The sequence below is a fragment of the Cheilinus undulatus genome, linkage group 17, assembly GCF_018320785.1.
Source record: "Cheilinus undulatus linkage group 17, ASM1832078v1, whole genome shotgun sequence".
NCBI lineage: Eukaryota > Metazoa > Chordata > Actinopteri > Labriformes > Labridae > Cheilinus > Cheilinus undulatus.
In genome coordinates this window covers 31,067,271-31,087,118 of record NC_054881.1, presented here as the reverse complement: position 1 = coordinate 31,087,118, position 19,848 = coordinate 31,067,271, and the positions used below count along the sequence as shown (strand labels likewise).

Here is a 19,848-nt window from a genome sequence, read left to right as displayed (position 1 = left end):
CCAGTTTTAGTGCCTGCCTATTAAACTTGGCACCTTTCCCAGCAGCCAGGCTCTAACTTTCCTTTCAACCATCTACTTAAGGAGTGCTTTTAATATAAATGGTTGAACAGTTAAATTTAGAGACTCTGGTGCATACAGAAGCCCCCATAGAGTTGTACTTTAATGATAAAGTTCCTGAATTACTCCCTAATTTCATGAAGCCAGCAGCAGGCTCTGTCTCATTAAAGCAGGAAATAGAGCTAATTGACAAAGACTGCAGCTCTCAAGTTTCGCTCGTGTGGATTTTCAGTCTGGATCTACGTTGTCCCTATACATAATAGATAGACATTTATGGTCAACTCACCCGTCCATTGGCCTCTCCTTTCCACCAGCCCTGGTCTCCTCCAATCTTGCTGTAGATTTTGACAATGTCTCCTTCTCTGAGAGACAGCTCTCTCATATCTCGCGCTGCAAAATTATACCTTGCAACTGCTGTACTGACCACCCGAGGAGTGAACACTGTGGAAGCGGAAACAATCTGAGCTTAATTAGTCTGCATTTTAAGAACTGAACAGCACATTTCACAGAATTTGGACTAAACTTTATTGTAGTAATTAGTTGTGAAGAATAAGCAGAACAAGGATGGTCAAGAAAATCATGGTGTTAAGAGTGTTGAGCATGTCACAGTGCAGTCTCACAGTGATAAATGAGCATGCAGACAAGTTGTTTCATCATGGGAGAGGAAATTGGTTTCCTTTTCTTGATTTAATGAGCTAGTGTCATCCTGGGAAGAGCTAAAATGTTCACACTAATGAAAAGAGTGCTACAGAGAAGTAGTAATGAGGTCGAGAGCACAGAGGCTCATTATGAAATTACAGGCGATGAGGAGCGGGAAGACAACAGCAGCGAGATTAGAGAGACAAAGAGTACCTGACCAAAAGGGAGCTGAGCTCTGAGAGGACGAGAAGTTGAGGCCCTGTGGACTGAGGAAGGAGAAGTTGTAGGAGGCGCATGTGGCTGCTGAGAGGAGAAGAGAAAGAGGAGGAAATAAAGCTGCTTTAAGGGAGCATGCAGAGCCTGAGCAAGACAAGCAGAGGTAAATGAATGCAGAGCTTGTGCATTGATTTTTTTATTCATAAGAAAGGTTCAGTTTTCATGACCTTGAAAATGTCATCTTGATTTGAATGGTTCAGTTTGGTATTATAAAATATGCAGTCATTTGTAACAATGTGCAACATTAACAATAGTTAACAGAAAAACCACTCGACTTGGAAAGTGTAAAACTTTACTAATAAGGAACACTGTTTTGTGTTTTGCTTCTGTAAAAGTAATTTTGCAAACCCACACCTCCAGTACAATGCTTGTCTGGACTGTATCACCATTACCAAATACTAATGGCCAGATCCACAAAAAGATTGCATGGCTTTTGCCTCCAAAGAACAAATGTGTCACAAAAGACCTAGTGAGAAAAACGCACTCAAAGGGTTAAATGTACCCCTAACTGTACAACAGTTCATTAACTGAGGTGTTTGACTTATCAGTGCTTTTTACTAGTGGTGTTCATAGTTTAATCTGCAATTACAGGAACAAGACTAGGAGCTGAACAATCTGCTGATCTGTTTTGTCAGTAAAGATAACTCATCATGTGATCCTAATCTGAAAGTGAAGCCAGGATCTTTGGTTTACACTCATACAGGGTCTGGATGTGTGAGAATTTATTAGAGCTACTTTTGCTGACTGGACAACTTTAGTAGCTTTTATGACCTCAAGGTACTGACTATCTAACACCAGTTTGACTGTTGTCAACCTTGCTGCAGTCCAATGAAATACACATACAGAAACAAAAAATATTGGCTGGCTGAGAGAGGTTTGTCTAAACATACTATCACTATAATTATTATTATTGTCATTATTGATTAAATAAAAAAACATAACAACTAGAAAAGCACTCCGCGCAGACCTCTGCCATTAGCCCTATCTCCCTATAGTAAAGTATCCTGTCAAAAATTCCTGGATCCAGACGGTGGTCCGGATCACTCCTTAAATCTAATCAGTTCTTTTTTATGCCATTTCTGACATTTTCTGAAAATTTCATCAAAATCCTTCCATAACTTTTTGAGTTATGTTGCTAACAAACTAACAAACAAACTCTCCCGATCACATAACCTCCTTGGCGGAGGTAATAAAGTGTTACCTAAAATGGTTGAAACAATTTGATTTAAATTCGTGGGTCAGAAACAAAAAGTGGATTGCACAGCATTTTAAGGGGTTTGTGGACGCACGCTTGGGAAAAATCTGCAGCAAAACGTCTTTTATTTTGAAGGTTATGTCTCTGTTTGTCAAATCTGTTATTCCATCTCCACACCAGCCCATTTTCAATTAAAAACATTTATCTCTTGAATTTAAGAAATTAGTTTCAAGAGATGGCAATGGGTCATGATGCAAGACCAGTAAAGAACCAGTGGTTCCCAACCTGGGGTCCAGGTGCCCCTTGGGGGGGCTTTTATTTTTCTAAATGGATTGTACGTATCTTTTCTAAATCATCAACAACAGCAAAAAAAAAAGAGGATCCTTTGATTTTTGAAAAGGAAAAAAAAATATTGAGTAAAAAGAAAAGATATGAGGTTATAAAGTCATGTAATTCCAAGAAGTAAATTTCAAATGTCTGAGTTTAAGAAGTTTTAAATTTAAGAGAAAAAAAAAAACTTTCGAGTTTTTAAGTCATGAATTTCCAACATTGAAAATCACCAAACTAAAAGCAGTGGTAAGCCAACCCAAGATTAAAGAATGTCTCTTCCAAGCCAGGATGATAATGATACTCTGATAATTCTGGACTAGAAATCACAAATATTTCCTTTTTTAACAGTCCCAGTAAGATGTATCATTTGATTAGGCTCTCAATCGCAGGACTTCTGCAGAGAAAAGATTAATCTGGTATGATTTTCTTCCACACAGTTGGCCATTTTCGACGTTATGATCTCAAAAATGTTAATTTTTTGTTCATTTAAATATACAACTTTTAAAGTAGAAAAAAATATTTTTTTCCGTAAATCAACGACTTTCTACACTTAATTTTTTTTTTTTCTCAAAAATTAACAGATACTGTTTATATCTTATTGGGTGGCCCTTCTACACTGTCATAGTAATGGATAGTTTATACATAGATCTATTGGCAAGAACAAGTATACGTAGGCCTATTGTGTTGCGATTTTGTCAATGAAATCATTTTAAATTGGTGTTGAATTTTCCAAGTAGGTTCTGGGGGGGCTTAGCTTTTCTTAGAAATGAAGCTGAGGTCCCTAAGGAAAAAACGTTGGGAACCACTGGTTTAAACGGTTTGAGCAGACCGAATTTAAACCACAAAACTTGATGACCCTGAATGTCTTTAAACCCCAGGCAAAAACTCTACACAAGGATATTTTTTCATCATTGTGTTCATTGTTTACTGTCAGCTGTGCAAGTCTGACCGTTTCTGATTTTTAAAACTGCGTTGCTGCCATGGCTGGTCAGGTGTCCATTACAAAAGAGATCTCTAAACTCAACAGGATGAAACCATTTAAATAAAGGTTAAATATATACATAAATATAAACTTACTATTAACTATGTCATTAATAAGTCATGGTGGTTCAAACACTTAAATAATACAACAAATTTACAAAAAAAATAAGTGATTAAGAAATAAAGAATGTAATAAGCAAGGCATGAGATCCAATTAATACATTTACATCACTGACAGTTTATCATTAATTATGCATTAATTCATAATTTTTTTAATGCATGAATCAATGCATTAATTCCTGATCATTCATGTACCCTATAGTAATGCATTTTAAAAATTCTATTATTAATTTAACCACAGGCTGTCAGCAGCTTTACACTGTCTGGAGTCATGACGCACAGCTATTCAGGTTGCAAATCATTCTTTGTTGAACAGGTATAAAGCACCTATGTTAATCAGGCATTAAGTATGTTATGAAAAGCTCTAGGCATAGCAACAGAAACGCCACACAAGATATGTACACGTCAAAGAAAAATTATGGCAAACAAAGTAAATGTATTATTTATTCTTATATTCTTATATTCTTATATTTTTTTAATCTTAAGGATTTATTTTGTACTGAAAATCTTACATAAATCTATTTTGGATAGTTTAGCTACTATTTAGTTTTTAATTTGTTGTCATTGTTATTCAATTTATTTGGGCCAGCAGTGTAAGAGAGTGGAGGTGCTCTGTATCCTGTGTTTGTATGTTTAGTTTATAGTGGTAAAACTACAAAGTTGCAAGGGAAATACTGAGACTTTGGTTTAAATCCTCTGGGCCAAGCTGATCATGTATCTCAAATCCCAGAAGCAACACCCGGCTCTCTTATTTCAGTTGTTCAAAGAGAATCTGGGCAAGATCACCCTGATCCAGGCACAGACTTTTATAGCAAATCCGGATTAGACCAGTCCTATATGGGGAGTTTTGTGTTTGACCTCTGTCCACAGGGGTGCCAATCTAAACTGACTGCAAAATCTGCTTTAAATTTGATGTTTAATGGAACATAATGATGCTTTTTAGTGACTCATCATGGGACAAAACCTTCCTTGTTTTACAATCCTAACATGTGGCTGATCTGAACTTCACAAAAAGAGTAAGGAAATTAATGTTTGGTAGATTATTTCCATGTTGTAACAATGCTTTTTTTGAAATAAATCTTAAACCATTGAAAACCTGTTTATTATCCCCATACTCAGCTCTGCTGCTCATCCCACAAATGCATGCTCCTTATAAATGGAGCACCATCTAAAAGGGAAATAAACAGGCTTCCTAACGGTATAAGATTTATTACCAAGAAACATTGTAAGACCAAAAAATGTACCCAACATAAATTTCCTTACTTTTAGAGCTAGGATAATTTATAATTGAAGCAAAACAGAATTTATGTGCAAATAATACACTGAAAATGTCTTTAAATATCAACTATCAAGTAAAATCACTGTGCTGTTCTAGCATTTAAAAGTTGGCCAAATTTTCCTGGAATCTGGTACAAATCTGCACTCTGCTTAAATCAGAGTTATCTTTAATCTTGAATCAAAGTAATTCTAATCCCACTCAAAGTGTTGAACAACAAAACCTGGATGTTTTATCCAGATTAAAACCTAAATTGGATAACTTTATCCTATCTAAATATGTAATCATTGATTTTCTTTTCCTCAGTTTCAAATTAAATCCTATCTCATCCCTTTAATTGTGCTGGAAAACATTTGAACAACCGGCCCTTGCTAAAATCTAACAAATGAAGGCTTTGCTTACATTAGCTTCAATCCCAACAGTTTGTTGGGACAAATCTCTGCAGCTGAACCTCAGTTTTTACATTCTTCCATCTGTCCACTTTAAGGCTCACATTAACCCTTTCTAAAAGAAGCTTAGCACAGTTTCATGTTGTATGCTACAACACAAAAGATACATGAGAAAACCTTCACAAAATACAAAGTTAATGAAGCACAATGAGCTGTTTATTCCTTTGTTGCGAGCAGGTCCTAATTGGGCTTGGTCTCAATAGCTTTTAATCAAGCTTTGTGATTGGTAGTGGCTTTCATCAGCCCCTGAATAAACCGTGTGATTATACATTGTGTAATCCTAATTGCTTTACACAGTTTTCCTTTGTCTAACTAAAAGCTTCCCTGCACACCTGTGTATTGCAGAATGGATTGTCGAGGTGAGGATATTTCGAAGTGGTCTGAGTTTGTTCAGAGGTCATTGAGAAAAAGTGAATACACCTTTCTGAATACACATGCTTATGTGACTGTGACTCTCACAGGTGGTCTATTGTACTTAGCAGGTCCCCATAGTGACCTGGCCACTGTCTGAAAAAAACACGACATCCTTTGTGATGTGCATTGACCGCTGACCTGCTGCTTCTGAGATAATAGCATTACAGTTGAAAGGTGGAGCAGAGAGGGAGAGACTACGAAAGAGAGAAGACTTGGTAAGACGCAGTGAAATGCTTAAAAATAGATGAGGTGTTTGCCAGGAAGGGACCAGGTTGGTCTACACATACCAGCATGGCGAGCTAGAAAGTCTGGCTAATAACAATGAGACAAACAGCTTGAAGGCTACACTGTTTGGATGAATTAAGTCTTAGTGGTAATGAGTGGAACAGAGCGATCATATTGAATTGAAGGCAGGGGGTTTTAACATGTCAAAAATAGCATGAGCTAATGAAAATGCATCCTGCAGAGTCTTGCTAATGTATTAAAACAGAGGCGATTCAGGTCTGTGATAAAGACTAACAGAGTCATCCGTACTAGAAGTTTCTACAACATTACATGAGATTGGTTCATAATTCCAGACCTGAATTATTCCTCCTGTCCACCCCTGCCTGCAACCATAAAAATGCATAAACTGTGCCCTTGACAAACACAATCAGAGAAAGAATTAGAGCACACAAGCGGCAGCAAAACACACTATTTTCTCCATTCAGTTCAGCCAAAACAGAAGGGAAACAATCTGCATGCAGTGGCCAGTTCTTCCTGCATATGGAACAAAGGCAGGCCTGAGCCAGTATTGACACAGTGTAATGGGTTGAGAGGGCTGCCAGTTCGGACAGCCAGAGCACGGGCCACTGACTTAGCTGACAAACTCTCTCACTTTTTCCTTTCTCTTTTTGTCACTAGATCCACAATATTTCAAACTGTTAGTTCCTTTCTCCATTTGTCCTGCTCCCCTCTGGGTTTCCTCCATTCCTCACTCTAAGAGTCGGGACAGTCACTGGCCTGGGGATGGGGAAAGCACCAGTGAAGACGAAGACATATGGAGGTAGTCTGTCACATTCATTTTAGCATTCTTTGTGATATCCACAGCCAAAATGACAAGGGATTCAAACTGATTCCTGGACCTGCACATTATAATGTCCCTTCAAAGTCAAATTTGTATCACAGTGATTCATAGAAGCTGGCAGCTGCAAGTGGCTGGGAAATATCTCCATCCATTTTGCACTGCTTAAATCTTTCCCGCTCACAATGGCAGAGGACAAACGAAGAAGGTCCATACATCTTTTGCCATCCAGCTCTTTCCGGGGTTATCTGAGGTTTCCAAAGGCCTGTTTGGATATGAGAGTCCTCCAGTGGATTCTGGGTCTCCCCTACTAGCTGGACAGACCTTGAACACCACACTAGGGAAAATCAAATGCTTAACTATACAGCGTATAAAACGGTGGATCTGCAGCTGCCCTAATGTAAAGCCAAATATTTTAGGTGCACCCTATTGACTGGCTGTAGTATAGGCAGATCAGGGTAATCATTACAGTGCCCAGTGCCTAAGAGGGCCTCAAAGCCTCCCCAAGAGATGAGACAAAATAATAGACTAAAATACACATCAATAATATCTCTCACTCATGGTTTCTAATAATATAGTTATGATTTATGTCCAAGTGTTCACTTTTCTGAGACTTCTTTCATTCTGAGGGACAGTTAAGCTCAGGATTTTCTCACAGTTAATGAGCTTCTTCCCCTGTCTAGAGGACTTATCTCATTACACCCATTTCTATCTGTGATTGAAATTTAAATAGTCCTGGAAAATATCCAAAACTCATGAGCTGACAGTGCCTATAAAAAGAATTCACCCACTTGGATGTTTTACCCTTTAACTGTTTTTATTAATCAATCATGGCCAATACAATTTGGCTTTGTTTTGGACAAAAAAAATAAATAAAAATAATTAATTATGATGAGTGGCAAAGAGAAAGCCACTGTTAAAGAGGACCTCGTATTAGATCTTGATTACAAATCACCAAAAGGCACATGGGAGATTCCATGGTCAAGTGGAAGAAAGTTCTTTAGTTCCTCAAAATGGTGCTTTTTGGCCATCAGACAAGATGCCATGTTTCGTCAACACCAAACACTGCACATCACCACAAACACATCATCTCCACTGTGAAGCTAGGTGGTGGCAGCATCATGCTGTGGGGATGCTTCTCAGCCCGGAAGGCTTGTAAAGGAAGAGGGTAAAATGAATGAGGAAAATCACAGGAAAATCTTGGAGGAAAGTCTTACTGAAGATTTATTTTCCTGCAAGACAATGACCCAAAGCGTACAGTAAAAGCTACTGAGACCTTTATTTAAAGGTACTGTGATTGCAGCCAAAGGTGCATCTACTAATTACTGACTTGAAAGAGGTGAATATTCATGCAGTCACTAATTTTCCATTACATATTTCTATTTAATTGGCATTACTTTGTAGAAATCGGTTTTAACTTTGACATCATAGAGTTTTAAGTATTTTTTGGGAGACAAAGCCAAAGCCTATTGACCATGATTCACTTATAAAATCACCAAAAGGGAAAACATCCAAGGGGTTGAATACTTTTTATAGGCACTGTAGATGAGAGCTTTTCACTGTAATTGAATGTGAAATTTAGAATGATTTAAGAGCTCATACATACAGTGCTTAAAAAATGTATTAGACCACCACCAAAAGTAAGGTTTATGCCACAGCTGCCTTAAATTAACAGCATTGGTAATTACCAAAATCATTTTTTATGTTTCTGCAATGGTTAATACACCAATATGTAGAAGCTCTTTAACCAAAATGATATTTTTAATGCTATAATATAATTATTATTGTTATCCATGAATTTTCAAATTTACTGATTTACAAAAAAAAAAAATCAGTTTGAAATTCCTCATTCCTGTTCAAAATGGTAAAACGTGGAGAGCTCAATGAAAATGAAAGAGTCTGCATTAAGGCACTTCATGATGCTGGATGGTCTCTGAGACAAATATGACAGGTGGTCTAATAAATTTGTTAAGCCCTGTAACATACTGACCTTGCTGACGAGGAAGCACAAGAATGAGATGCCCATTGTAATACTTAAAGAAAATGTTGTTCAGCTCAACTTCCAATTCAAAACAAAACAAAAACCTGTGGAAGAATGAACACTGATAAATGGAAAAAGCCGGATAATGGATGATTTCAAAAAGCGAACATCCCATGGCCAGAGAATAAAAAGAAAAACATATTTTGACTTCCCTGAACTGGAACTGGCATCATAACATCAATATGTTACAGGTTTACATAAATGTCTATACTGTCTGCCTCCATTAAACTGGACCAATGACCTCATCTTGTGACCAAAGGTGTCATATATAAAATCACATGCTCTTTTTTTCAGAAAGATGTGATTTTGGACTTTTTAGTCTTTGTCTGGATAAGGTAGTGGATAATGTCAGAATTCAAGGAGAAAGAGTGGAAAGTGACAAGATAGAGAGGAACCAAAGGTCACACTCAAACCTGGACTGCCCCTTGAAAAACAATCGCCTCCTCATATGGGGTGCAACCTCACTGCACCTCCAATATCACAAACCTTACTCTGTTACCTGTGTCACTTTGAGAAAATATACCAGCACATTTACCAATACACCACTGAGTTTTAGCCCTTGTTTTAGGAAATCATACAATAAAATGTAGCACAGTTGTTATAAAAACATTTCATGTATATGACTTTAAACATAAAATTGAATTAAACATTCATACACAACTTGAATTAACATGGGAAAGATATGAGACAAGGACACAAAGGTGTTATGTAACATTTGTCTTTCTCATTATTTATTAGTAAGAGGCCTTGGAAATTTTTTTTTTGTCAACATATTCATAAAACAAGATTAGAAAAATGTAATTAGCTGTTCTTTTGACAGAAAAATAATAAAAACAAATACAACAAAGACTTGCATTTCAATAAAATTCTCTTACTGAGGTCGGTACTTGGGCTCCAACTAGTATCAGAGAATTTATGAAGTATCTAGTAATAGAGGCAGACAGACTATAGCTCCTGCTATTACACACAGCCATCAACAGTGAGACGACACTGGTCCCAAAGTTTACCCCTTCATCCTCTCTACTGTCAGCCCAAAGCTACAGAGTTCATCTTTTTAGCCCTTTATTCATTTGTGGGGAAAGAGGCATGAATTATGTTCTAAATCACTGGCGTACAAAATGCCATAAACTAGTTTTTAGTGTCGTTGCTACTAGAGGTCAGATTTACTGCCCAGGGCCTTAGGCCAGCACAACATGGCCCACAGCCTGGGGCTGAGATGGGCCAAGATCCCCATCCCGACCCTCATGCCCAGGCCTAGTCAGGCTCAAGGGGAGTCAAGAACGTCCTGCCAGGCAATGACACATTAGCCTAGATTTTTGAGTATTTGTTTATTCTATCTGCAACAACTTCCCACAGAGTAGACCAGCATCACAATTGACTTAAAATCTCCAAAAGCCTCACATGTTCAGGCAGTTTTGCATCCACTCGTCATCCTCTCTCCCCTTTTTATCACAAACATCAAAAAGGTCATGTCTGCTATACATGTTTGGTTCATTTAGACCTCAGCCGAACAGATATCTGACATTAAAACAGTTCAGGGTTGAAGTTTAGACTTTAATACAGTCAAATTTGCACAGGCTCATGTAGGGATAGGTTTGAACTTTTCGTCCTGGCTTGAGCTCTAATTGTGATTAGTTTTTTTCAGTCTACTACCACAACTGACACAGGACTTCTTTACACCAAAATGGGTATGTGGTCACTTAGGCGAGCAGGAAGTGACACTTGGCTGTTCTCATCTATTAACTCATCAGCTATCTTTACTTGGCTGCTCATTGCTGTAGGGAAAATGATTTAAAATGACAAGCAGAATTTTTTTGCATGCAAAGTTAAAAAAAGCATCAGAGCAAGAATTTAGAAAGAAGCAGCTCCAATGGCCAAGTTTGCTGACGCATTCTTAATTTCTCAGTCTCTTAATCACAATAACTACATGTTGAAAGTGAAGTGCTGGGTAAGTCGTGTTCTTACCTGGTGAGCGTGTACTGGCCCGTGTAAGCGAACGTTCTCTCGACTTGTAGGGGTATCGCAGTGTGGTATCTAACAGCTTGAAGCTTTCTTTCAGTGAATGTGACTGATAGTACTCAACCAGCTCCTGTTAGAAATATCAGCACATAAAAAATTTGAAATATGACTGTGTGGTTTAACACTCAGTACATGCAGTGACAAAAAGACTAATTGTTTGTCTGAACTAAAATTGCAGTTTTAAAATGCATGAAAACATGTTAGTCTGACTGAAAATGTACTTAATTTAATCTCTTAAGGTCAGACTTACATTCGGAGATAATGCGGTTGGAGACAGATTTATTCTTGCATGTACACGCCACAATAGGACCAGACAGGACTAGGTGTTCGGAACATGCTCTACAGTCCCCATGCTGGGCTTTGACCCAGCAGTTAAACAGCCTTAATACTAAGTGCAATGTTGTCTGCCTCCAGTCATCAATGTTAGTTTGAAGTATGGCATTCATCTCATTTGCACCATAAATAAAGGATAGGCTAAGTAGTAAAATGAAGTGAAGTTGTCCTTGGCTGTGTCCAAAATCTTTATATAGTGCACTCTACAGGTTCTTTGCAGATGACATCATGCAGCAGCAGAGATCTCCTGATGGGGGGCAAGTAGTGATTTCTGCATCGAGAAATGCTACTAAAAGGCCATTTTTGGAGCTGTTTACAACTATGCCAAGCATTCAAAGTGTGAAAATAAAAATTTTCTTGGGCCCTTTTTGTGTCCTGAAAGTAGTGAAATATTCAGTCAAAAAATAAAATAAAATAAAATAAAACTCACAGAGAAATGGTATCAGGCAGGAATTAAATACGGCTTTGTTTAAGGCTTGGAAGAGCATTGTGTCACAATGCTCGTGCATGGTCCATTTACACAAAGTGGTTTGGTCCAGTACAGTTTTGCCATGGTTTAGCACAGTCTCAAATGGTGTGGCAAGGCATGGCAAGTCTAGGTATGCCGTGGGAGTTTGTACAACCATGCACAATTACAATTACTATGCGCAAACTAAGGATACTTCTACATGTATTTGAAAGGCATTTTTTCAAAACTATCAATGAGTAAGATTACCATTGATGATAAGATTGCTTTAGCACTTGCAATGTCAGAAAGTATTGAAAAAATTGTACAACCTTTTAGAAAACTAAACATATTCCACTAAATTTGTTACAAGTGCACATATTTAGGATAATTAGGTGCAAACAGGTGCAAACTGTTTTGGATTTGCTCCAGCAGATTTTTTTTTTTCAATCAACAACTGTGAATAGAGGCTGAAAGGGCTGAGATGAATGCTGCAAAATGTAATTCTTTTTAGCATGCATCTGTGTAATTTATTTCTTCCCAAATGATGCGAGACACCTATGTTGCTATGTTTTGTAAATTCAACCATGCATTAATACAACCATACATTGACTGAAGATACTGTAAACCATGTTAAAGAGGTGATTATAACACTGATATGGTGTCTCTTGAGATTTTGGTTTGTTCTTACGTGTGCCTTGGCAAAAAAAAAAAAAAAAAGAAAAAAAAAGTTTCAAAAGCACTGGTTTAGCATATTAAACTCTGAAGTCCATCCAGCCTTGCTTCTGGTGACAAGAAATTCATCTCTTTTAAGAGACTCAGATCATTTGGCTAAGCTAAGTTGAGCAGGTTGTGTAGCTCCCAAATGGCTCTTCATTTGGAAATACTTTGTTTGTTTAAATGTAGACAGAACAACAACAAAGGATGGATATATATATATATATATATATATATATATATATATATATATATATATATATATATGTAGAAGGGGCTCAGCTAGTCTCGTAGTTCAGTAAGACTCCTCTAGACTCTTGTCTCCTTTCATCTGGGTAGAAAACACAAGGCGCTAAAAGGACTGAGTAATTTGATATATTGATTGCCTCCAAACCAGGTAAATCTGTTAAACTGTGGTAAAAACATTGTTTTTGTAGAGCGTAGGGATCGCAGTTACTGTATGTAAAATAGTTTTGATAATTGCAGTGTACAGTTCCATTTAGAGCTTCAAATGCTAACTTTTCTCTGTGACCCAAAAGATATTCATGCTAAATCAGAATCAAGTAGCTGCGAATATAGTGAAAATGTCATTTTGTAGTGGTGCTTTTTATGTGCAGACCATATAGCTATACACAGTTCAGTATAATGAATAGGGTGTAAGGAATGACTGTGTGATTTCAGATACATCCCATGTTTTCACTGTTTAACAAACAACTTATCAGCTGATTTCTAGCCTGTTAGCAGAGTCAACAGGGAGGAGGTCAACAGTAATAGTGTTAAGGGGGTTGATTACTATTGTGGGATTTTGTGTTTGTAGTTCCATGTAGGACTTACCAGAAGACTCTCAAACTTCTTGGCCTCAGTGATGTGAATCCAGCTGTCTTTTTCAATGACTTTGATGTGTTTTACCTCATCGTTGAACCTGTAAAGACAAACATCACAGAGAAATCACACAAAAGAAATGTTTGTGTCTGTTTTTGTTAGCGGTGTCCTTAACACTTCATGTTACTCATTGTTTTTGCTCCCAGACTTATGTGCCTTTGGGGTGATGTGTTCAGCTGCTGTCGACATCAAATATTTAGATTTATACCTGAAGGACTAACACATTTTCACAAGTTAAATCTGACAGTCAGACCTCTTTAATATTTCTTCTGAATGCTGGTCCCTTAAGCTCATTTGCACCTGCCTTAAAGGCTCGAAGACAAATGTGCAGAAGCATTTCTCCCTGTTCATCACTGCATGACAGCTCCAGTAAAAGCTTTGCATATTTCTCTCTGGGAATGCCTTCTCTCAGAGGAAATGCACACAAAAAACAGGATTGAAAAAAAAAAAAAAAAAAAAAGCAATTACTGAGCGGTAATTAGCCGTAGCTGAAAGATGCAAGGAAAAAGCTGACTAGGGCACCCTGTGAGAATATTTATTTCCCGTGAGATATGGATAAAATACCTTCCCCTTGAGATTTCCCGCCCTCTCATAAGATGTGAAGCACTCACTTGATGCTGATGGCGAACCTCTCTGCCTCAGCCGTCCTCTCTCTGATAAGGTAGGTCCCACTGCTGTGGGATTTTAAAAGGTTGTCTGCTTGCTGCCGCTCCATGTTCCCTGCAAACCTACAAAGGAATGCAGAATAAACGTGACCTTCAGCTACAACATGATATAATTAAGTGACAAATTCAAGGCTTTTAAAAGCCTTGACATCAAACAACCATGCAGCAATTAATCTTTTGGTTGAGGTCATGTTTAAGAGTCAGTTCACTTTAAATCAACTATCACTGAAGTTTGCAGTTTTCCTCTTTTACACATGAATAAAGCTTAGTTTAAATGAAATCTGAATACAGGCCTGCAGCATACAGAGCCTTAAACCGTGAGGATGAAATAATGCTAAATCTAGAACCTTCAGCACATAAAAGTCATACCAAGGATATCCATAGTAGTCTGCTTCTCTTGAGGACTGCCTGCTTGATAATGACTGGAATGGCTGCCACAAATAACAGACACAGAAAATTACATTATACACAGAGAATGGAAGCATGCTTCAAAAGTAGAACATTGCTGTGTCTTAGCCACACAGGTAATTAAGTGAACTGAAAAGAAGAGGGAGCGCTTTGGAAAGCTTTCAAAAACCACAAACACTAATGATTTCATTTAAATGCATGACTACTATACATCTATATGGGTTTACATACCTTAGGGTCCAAATAAGGTTTTACACATGAACTGGGGAAGAAGCCACTCTTTTGTGTTTGTATCAGCTTTCCCTGCAAGATAAGAGAAAGGCAAGTTAATTTACTGTGCAGCTCAGAACAGGGATGCAGGGAGTGCTGCCTAAAATCAGGGACAACTAAGACCATCAGCTTAGAACACTGGGTCCCAGAGTTAAATATCCGGGGCTTAGCCCCATTAAGGCTGGCCACACTCTAGACGATCATAAAATCTGAAATGATTTTAAAAATCTGGGAGACCAAAGACATCAGGAAAATTTTAAACATTTTTTATCTTTAATCCTCTGAATGCATACACTAGATGGCTCAGCCACACTGTCAGATCACTGGAGACCACACACCTGCTGACCTGCCAACGAACTCTGTGATATCTGTCATTACCCTCTTGCTGTCCCTCCACAACAGACTGACCCTGGCATGCGTTAAAGGTGTAGCAAAGATTTTAAAACAAGTGAAAGACTCAGGATGAAATCCTGGCTGGAATTAAGTTACATTTGTTGTTAACGGTTGCGGTGAAAGTGCATATGATCCAGCTGGTGATGCTGTCCCATCTGCTCGTTCTCATTGGTTGTTGTGGGTTAGGGGCACTATGACCTAGAATCTTAAATATCAAACATGTTTCATATTTACGATGGATCTGACAAGGCTCCACTCGGGATACACCACCTCGATCGTTGGGGGAGGCAAATCTTGCCTCAAATCGGGCTTAAAATCCTGTAGTGTGTGGCCGGCTTAAGAAAGATCCAAATACATGCTGTATTGAAATAGCTTATCAGGCAGTTAAATGCACTGTTTTAAAGCAATTTTAATGCAAATTTATATTTAGATAGCCAACAAAATAACACCTTTTGGGCAAAACTAAGAGAGTTTTACCTAAAAACAGTCATCCTTGAAAGCCAGCATCATTTTAAAAATTCAAATGGTCTCAAAGTGTCCTTACCCTTTTGAAACAACCACAATGATGACCGGTAATTTCCATTTCTGCCTCTTAGAAAAGGCAAAGACTGTTCATTTTTAAAGTTGTATAACAAAGATGAATGAAGTCATCAACATTTTAAAATTGGCACTTTGAGAAGAACATAAAAATCAAGTTGTGTGGTTCCATAAATATAAGTGTATTTACGAAAATACAGAAAACATTCAGATTCAGCAGAATGTTAAGTAGTACTCTCAACTCTGCAGTATATGCAGGTGTTATGAGTTTTCAGTTTTCCTCTTTGCAATCATCCATCATAACACTTAACAAAAGTAGTCTTTTAGATCCCCTATACAATTTATTTACTGAAAATGCCAAATCACCTGTCATACTCCTGTAACTGCTCATTAATGCAAATATTTAGTCTGCCATTCATTTGGCAGCAACCTTTACATTTAGGTATGCAGACTAGGTCAAGACTTTGTGCTGAAGTTCAAACTGAGCATCAGAATGGGAAGGAAAGGTTTTTGTCAGTGACTTTGAACATGCCATGGTTGTTGGTGCCAGACAGGCTGGTCTGAGCATTTCAGAAACCGGTCTCCTGGGATTTTCAGGTAAAACAGAGACAGGTCTGAAAGAGAGAAATGTCCAGTGAGTGGCAGTTTTCTGGGCCAAAATGCCTTTTTGATAGTCAGAGGAAACTCATCAAGAGAACTCTCTGCACCCCCAACTGAAACTGAGCTCCAGCATTCCTGGATTCAAACAATGCACTTTTAAAAATACTTTACGCATGGAAGACACATGAACAGATTTTAAAATAATGAAAGCATAATAAACTGAGTTGAAATGAAATATTGAGTTGTTGTAGTTACAGTGCTATTGTAAATTGCCCTTGGATTAAATTAAGGAAGGGTCCTTCACAAAATTAAATTCAGATATTCTGTTCACTGGATAAGAAGTGGCATTATAAATTCAACAATAAAAATGGCAGGCAAGGATGCATGCCAAAGTACTGAGACAAATGGAGGAAAAGGAACACAGAGAGCACCCTTATCTCCTAGGGCTAGATTATTTTTCTCGAGGAAGACTTCTGTGTTTATGGAAAAACGTGAATTCCATCTGAGAAAAAAACACATGAGCATAGGTGGTTTCACTTTTGGGCAAAGATTGGCCTGAAGGGGCCTCAAGCATAGGCAATATTCCTCACAGGTTGCCACCGTTTGAATGGGCACTTGCGTAAGACCTAAGCATTTAAACTTAGTGGAGGATTCGAGGCAAAGTGAAAATTTACTGCCAGATTGCCAACTTCCCTGCTCCCATCCCTCTTCTCTGCTCATTCAGAGCTACTTTGCTTCTACACTTCGTTGGGGGGACACTTGTTACAGCAGTTAAAGGAGTGCCAGGTTGAAGCGCTCTTGTCCTTGAAAGAAAATAAAAATCCCCAGTCTCGCTGAGGGCTAGAAGCTAAATAAAGTGTTGACTCATCCCATCAGAGGTCTTAATATTGGTTAGCCCTCTTTTTATTTCATGAGATCCATTCAAACATCAATTTAGACAGCCAGACAGCTGCAGATGAAAAAACATAGTAGGTGTTGGATAACAACAGAGAGGAGAGAGAACAGAAGATAAACAGTGCAGGCACAGCACTGCATTGACTGCAGGCTACCTAAAATGAGGAGTCTCATAGTTCTGAGTTCACTTGTCTGTCTTTTCCTTACACTGAGGCACTCAGGCCTGCCACGATATCAAGGCCTGAGCATATTGGAGAAAAAGTAGCTGAAACATTCCTGTGTAAAGCAAATGAGTAAAAAATTAATCAAATGAGATACCACTTATGCTCAAATAAAGAGTATATGAATTTTTTTGAGTGTATTGTAGTGGGCAAATCTAGCTACCATGTACTCCTAATATTAAATAAAATTAACACAGTTAAACTGAGTTTAAATTGTTATCTCAACTTTATTGAGTACATTATACATGCTATTGTGGGAAAGATAACTGCTACCCATGTTGGTCCTAGACCCTCAAAAAGCCCTAAAATATTTTTTTACCAAAGCAAATAGAAGATTATGTTTTAGTAAGATGGTGTGCATAGGCCGAAAAAATGTTATTTGTGGGGAAAAAAAAAACTAATACTACACCAGTACTGATGTATTCTTAAGTTACAACCTAAACAGATAAAACTATCAAAGTCCTTTTAAAGTGAAATCCAAACTTTGTGTCTTAACACACTACATATCTTGGAATGAGGTTGCTGTAAACATGTGAAAACACTGACATCTATGTGTGACTGAATGTTAGATTTAGGCTGTTAGAAAGTTGCTCACCTCTTTCCTGGCTTGGTTTTTGTAATTTGAGCAGGAAAAATATATAAGCCCATGATGACACCAGTCTTGATGGAGAGTTACCCTGCTCCCTAATGCTACAATGATATAAAGTCACTGAGCAGTTAATCTCAATACAGTCTATTGTTAGCCAATGTCATTGCCTTCATTGAAAATTAACAGCCAGTTACATGCTGTGTTTTTTGTCACTGTGGGGTAAATCTCCCAAATCTATCAGTCGTGGTGGCCAATGGGCCATTAAAAGTATCGTAATAGAGAGATTTGTACCAGAAAACAGTACATTTAATCCTCACTTCTGTCTCTCTGCTCTGGCACAGAGCCAGGCAGCTGCCCTCTGTTCAGAAGCAATTTTTTTTTAATGTGAGAGGATCGTTTTTCCTTTTGAGTGGGCGTGGCTTCGGCTCATTCAACCGACACGCCCACAACATCCTAGAGCAGATATTACTGCCACATTTATCATGATTTTGAAGCTTAATCTTATAAACTTAGAGATGTTTTCATGACTAAAATTTGGCCAGGTGGTTCCTAACACAGTGGCCTGTCATACAACAAACTTAAAATAATGATGTTTTTTTTTTTTAATCACCTTGCAGGGACTTTAAGATGTGATACATTTGAGTGCTGTTACTCTTTTAGGTGGAAATGAGTTGTAATGATGAGCTGGTAAGGTAATGGATGTTTATAAGTCTTTTTGTTCATACGAGTGCTCTCAGCTAAATGGAAAGGCCTAATTCAAGTCTTTGCCTGGGCCTCCAGATCACTAGAGCCACCCCTGCATATGAGTTTGTTTGAAATAGACTGTGTGTAAGACCTATGTCAGCATAGAAGATAGAGTTTCTAAACTTCTCTGCGGCGTGATGCATTAAACCCAGGTAAAATCCAATTTTACACGTCATTCATATTTTGCAACACATGATTGCACTCGGGTTGGGACTCATGATAAATGCATACAGCTTATTTTGAAAGGCTTGGGGTGTGAAAATACGACTTAAATCCGATAAAGTAAGGCTTAAACTACATGCACATTATTTTATAGAAAACTGCGCACTGATGTAACATGTTGTAGCAGCATTGAAAAAGAACTGTGTTAAGTTCACCCATCAGTATCAGACCTAAGTTCAAACGCCTTTACGGTCTGCTACCTGAAGCGATTGATTCTTCAGCTCAGCATACACATCGACATTGCACGGAGAGATTGAACTGTCGGGCCACAGAGGGGATAGAGTAATAGGAGAGTTTAGATTAATGGTTTCAGAAGGATGCCCTGGGTCACTATAGGAAAGCTAGCCTGATGCAAGGAGTTGAAAGTGGAGAAGAGTCAGTGACTCAGCAGGAGTGTCAAAATGCCCGGAGCCAGTATGTAACAGCTCCTGTCATCCAGCCTCATTCACCGGAGAGGCTCCTCTGGGTCTGCAGGTACAGCTTCACTGATGCTCACCTAAGACACGCATGGTAGTTTTGGACTATTTTATTCAAATATAAAAGACTGACTGTTGCAGAAGTGTCTGCTCAGTTCAGATTCAGAAACATAAAAAGTATGTGCATCAATTAGTGCTGGATTGCAGCACAATTAAAAATAAAAGAGGGAACTTCTATGGGCGGTTGAAAAGTGACCGTATTCAATTTTAGCAAGACCAGATTCCAAAGGGAAGTTTGATGCTGTTTGTGGAGAAGTCTCAAATTAATTGCTGGCACTGTCTGGAATCTGGCTTTGTTTTAATGTCATCTCTCCCTTTATGTCTATTTCAACAAATGCAATTCCCCCTCCAAATTACCTCACAAATCAAAATATGAGCTTAATATTTATAGAAAGACATCTGCCAAACTAAAGACATCATCCAACAGTTAATTCAGAACATTCTGCTATGATTTTACCTCATGTGAATTGGTATTTATAAGCACCAATAATGCAAATGAAATTTCATTTATATCCTATATAAATTAACTTTTCTTCCATGTGTTGCATAACATTTAAATTCCATATTCCTAGATGTTCATATCCATGCCAGA

At 38.0% G+C, this 19,848-nt stretch overlaps 1 protein-coding gene across 8 annotated transcripts in view; it reads right to left on the bottom strand.

Moving 5' to 3' along the window:
- vav2 (vav 2 guanine nucleotide exchange factor) overlaps nucleotides 1–19,848 on the bottom strand; it is a 324,026-nt gene that overhangs the window by 5,673 nt on the left and 298,505 nt on the right. For 6 of the 8 annotated variants that reach the window (XM_041811125.1, XM_041811128.1, XM_041811126.1 and 3 more), the window contains 7 exons: nucleotides 14,542–14,613; nucleotides 14,272–14,333; nucleotides 13,849–13,965; nucleotides 13,190–13,277; nucleotides 10,807–10,930; nucleotides 910–999; nucleotides 344–498 (listed from right to left, as the gene is read on the bottom strand). In XM_041811125.1, the coding sequence (XP_041667059.1) occupies nucleotides 344–498; nucleotides 910–999; nucleotides 10,807–10,930; nucleotides 13,190–13,277; nucleotides 13,849–13,965; nucleotides 14,272–14,333; nucleotides 14,542–14,613 (708 nt within the window). The remainder of the gene's footprint in view (nucleotides 1–343; nucleotides 499–909; nucleotides 1,000–10,806; nucleotides 10,931–13,189; nucleotides 13,278–13,848; nucleotides 13,966–14,271; nucleotides 14,334–14,541; nucleotides 14,614–19,848) is intronic. The other 2 variants (XM_041811131.1, XM_041811132.1) reach the window with 1 other exon arrangement.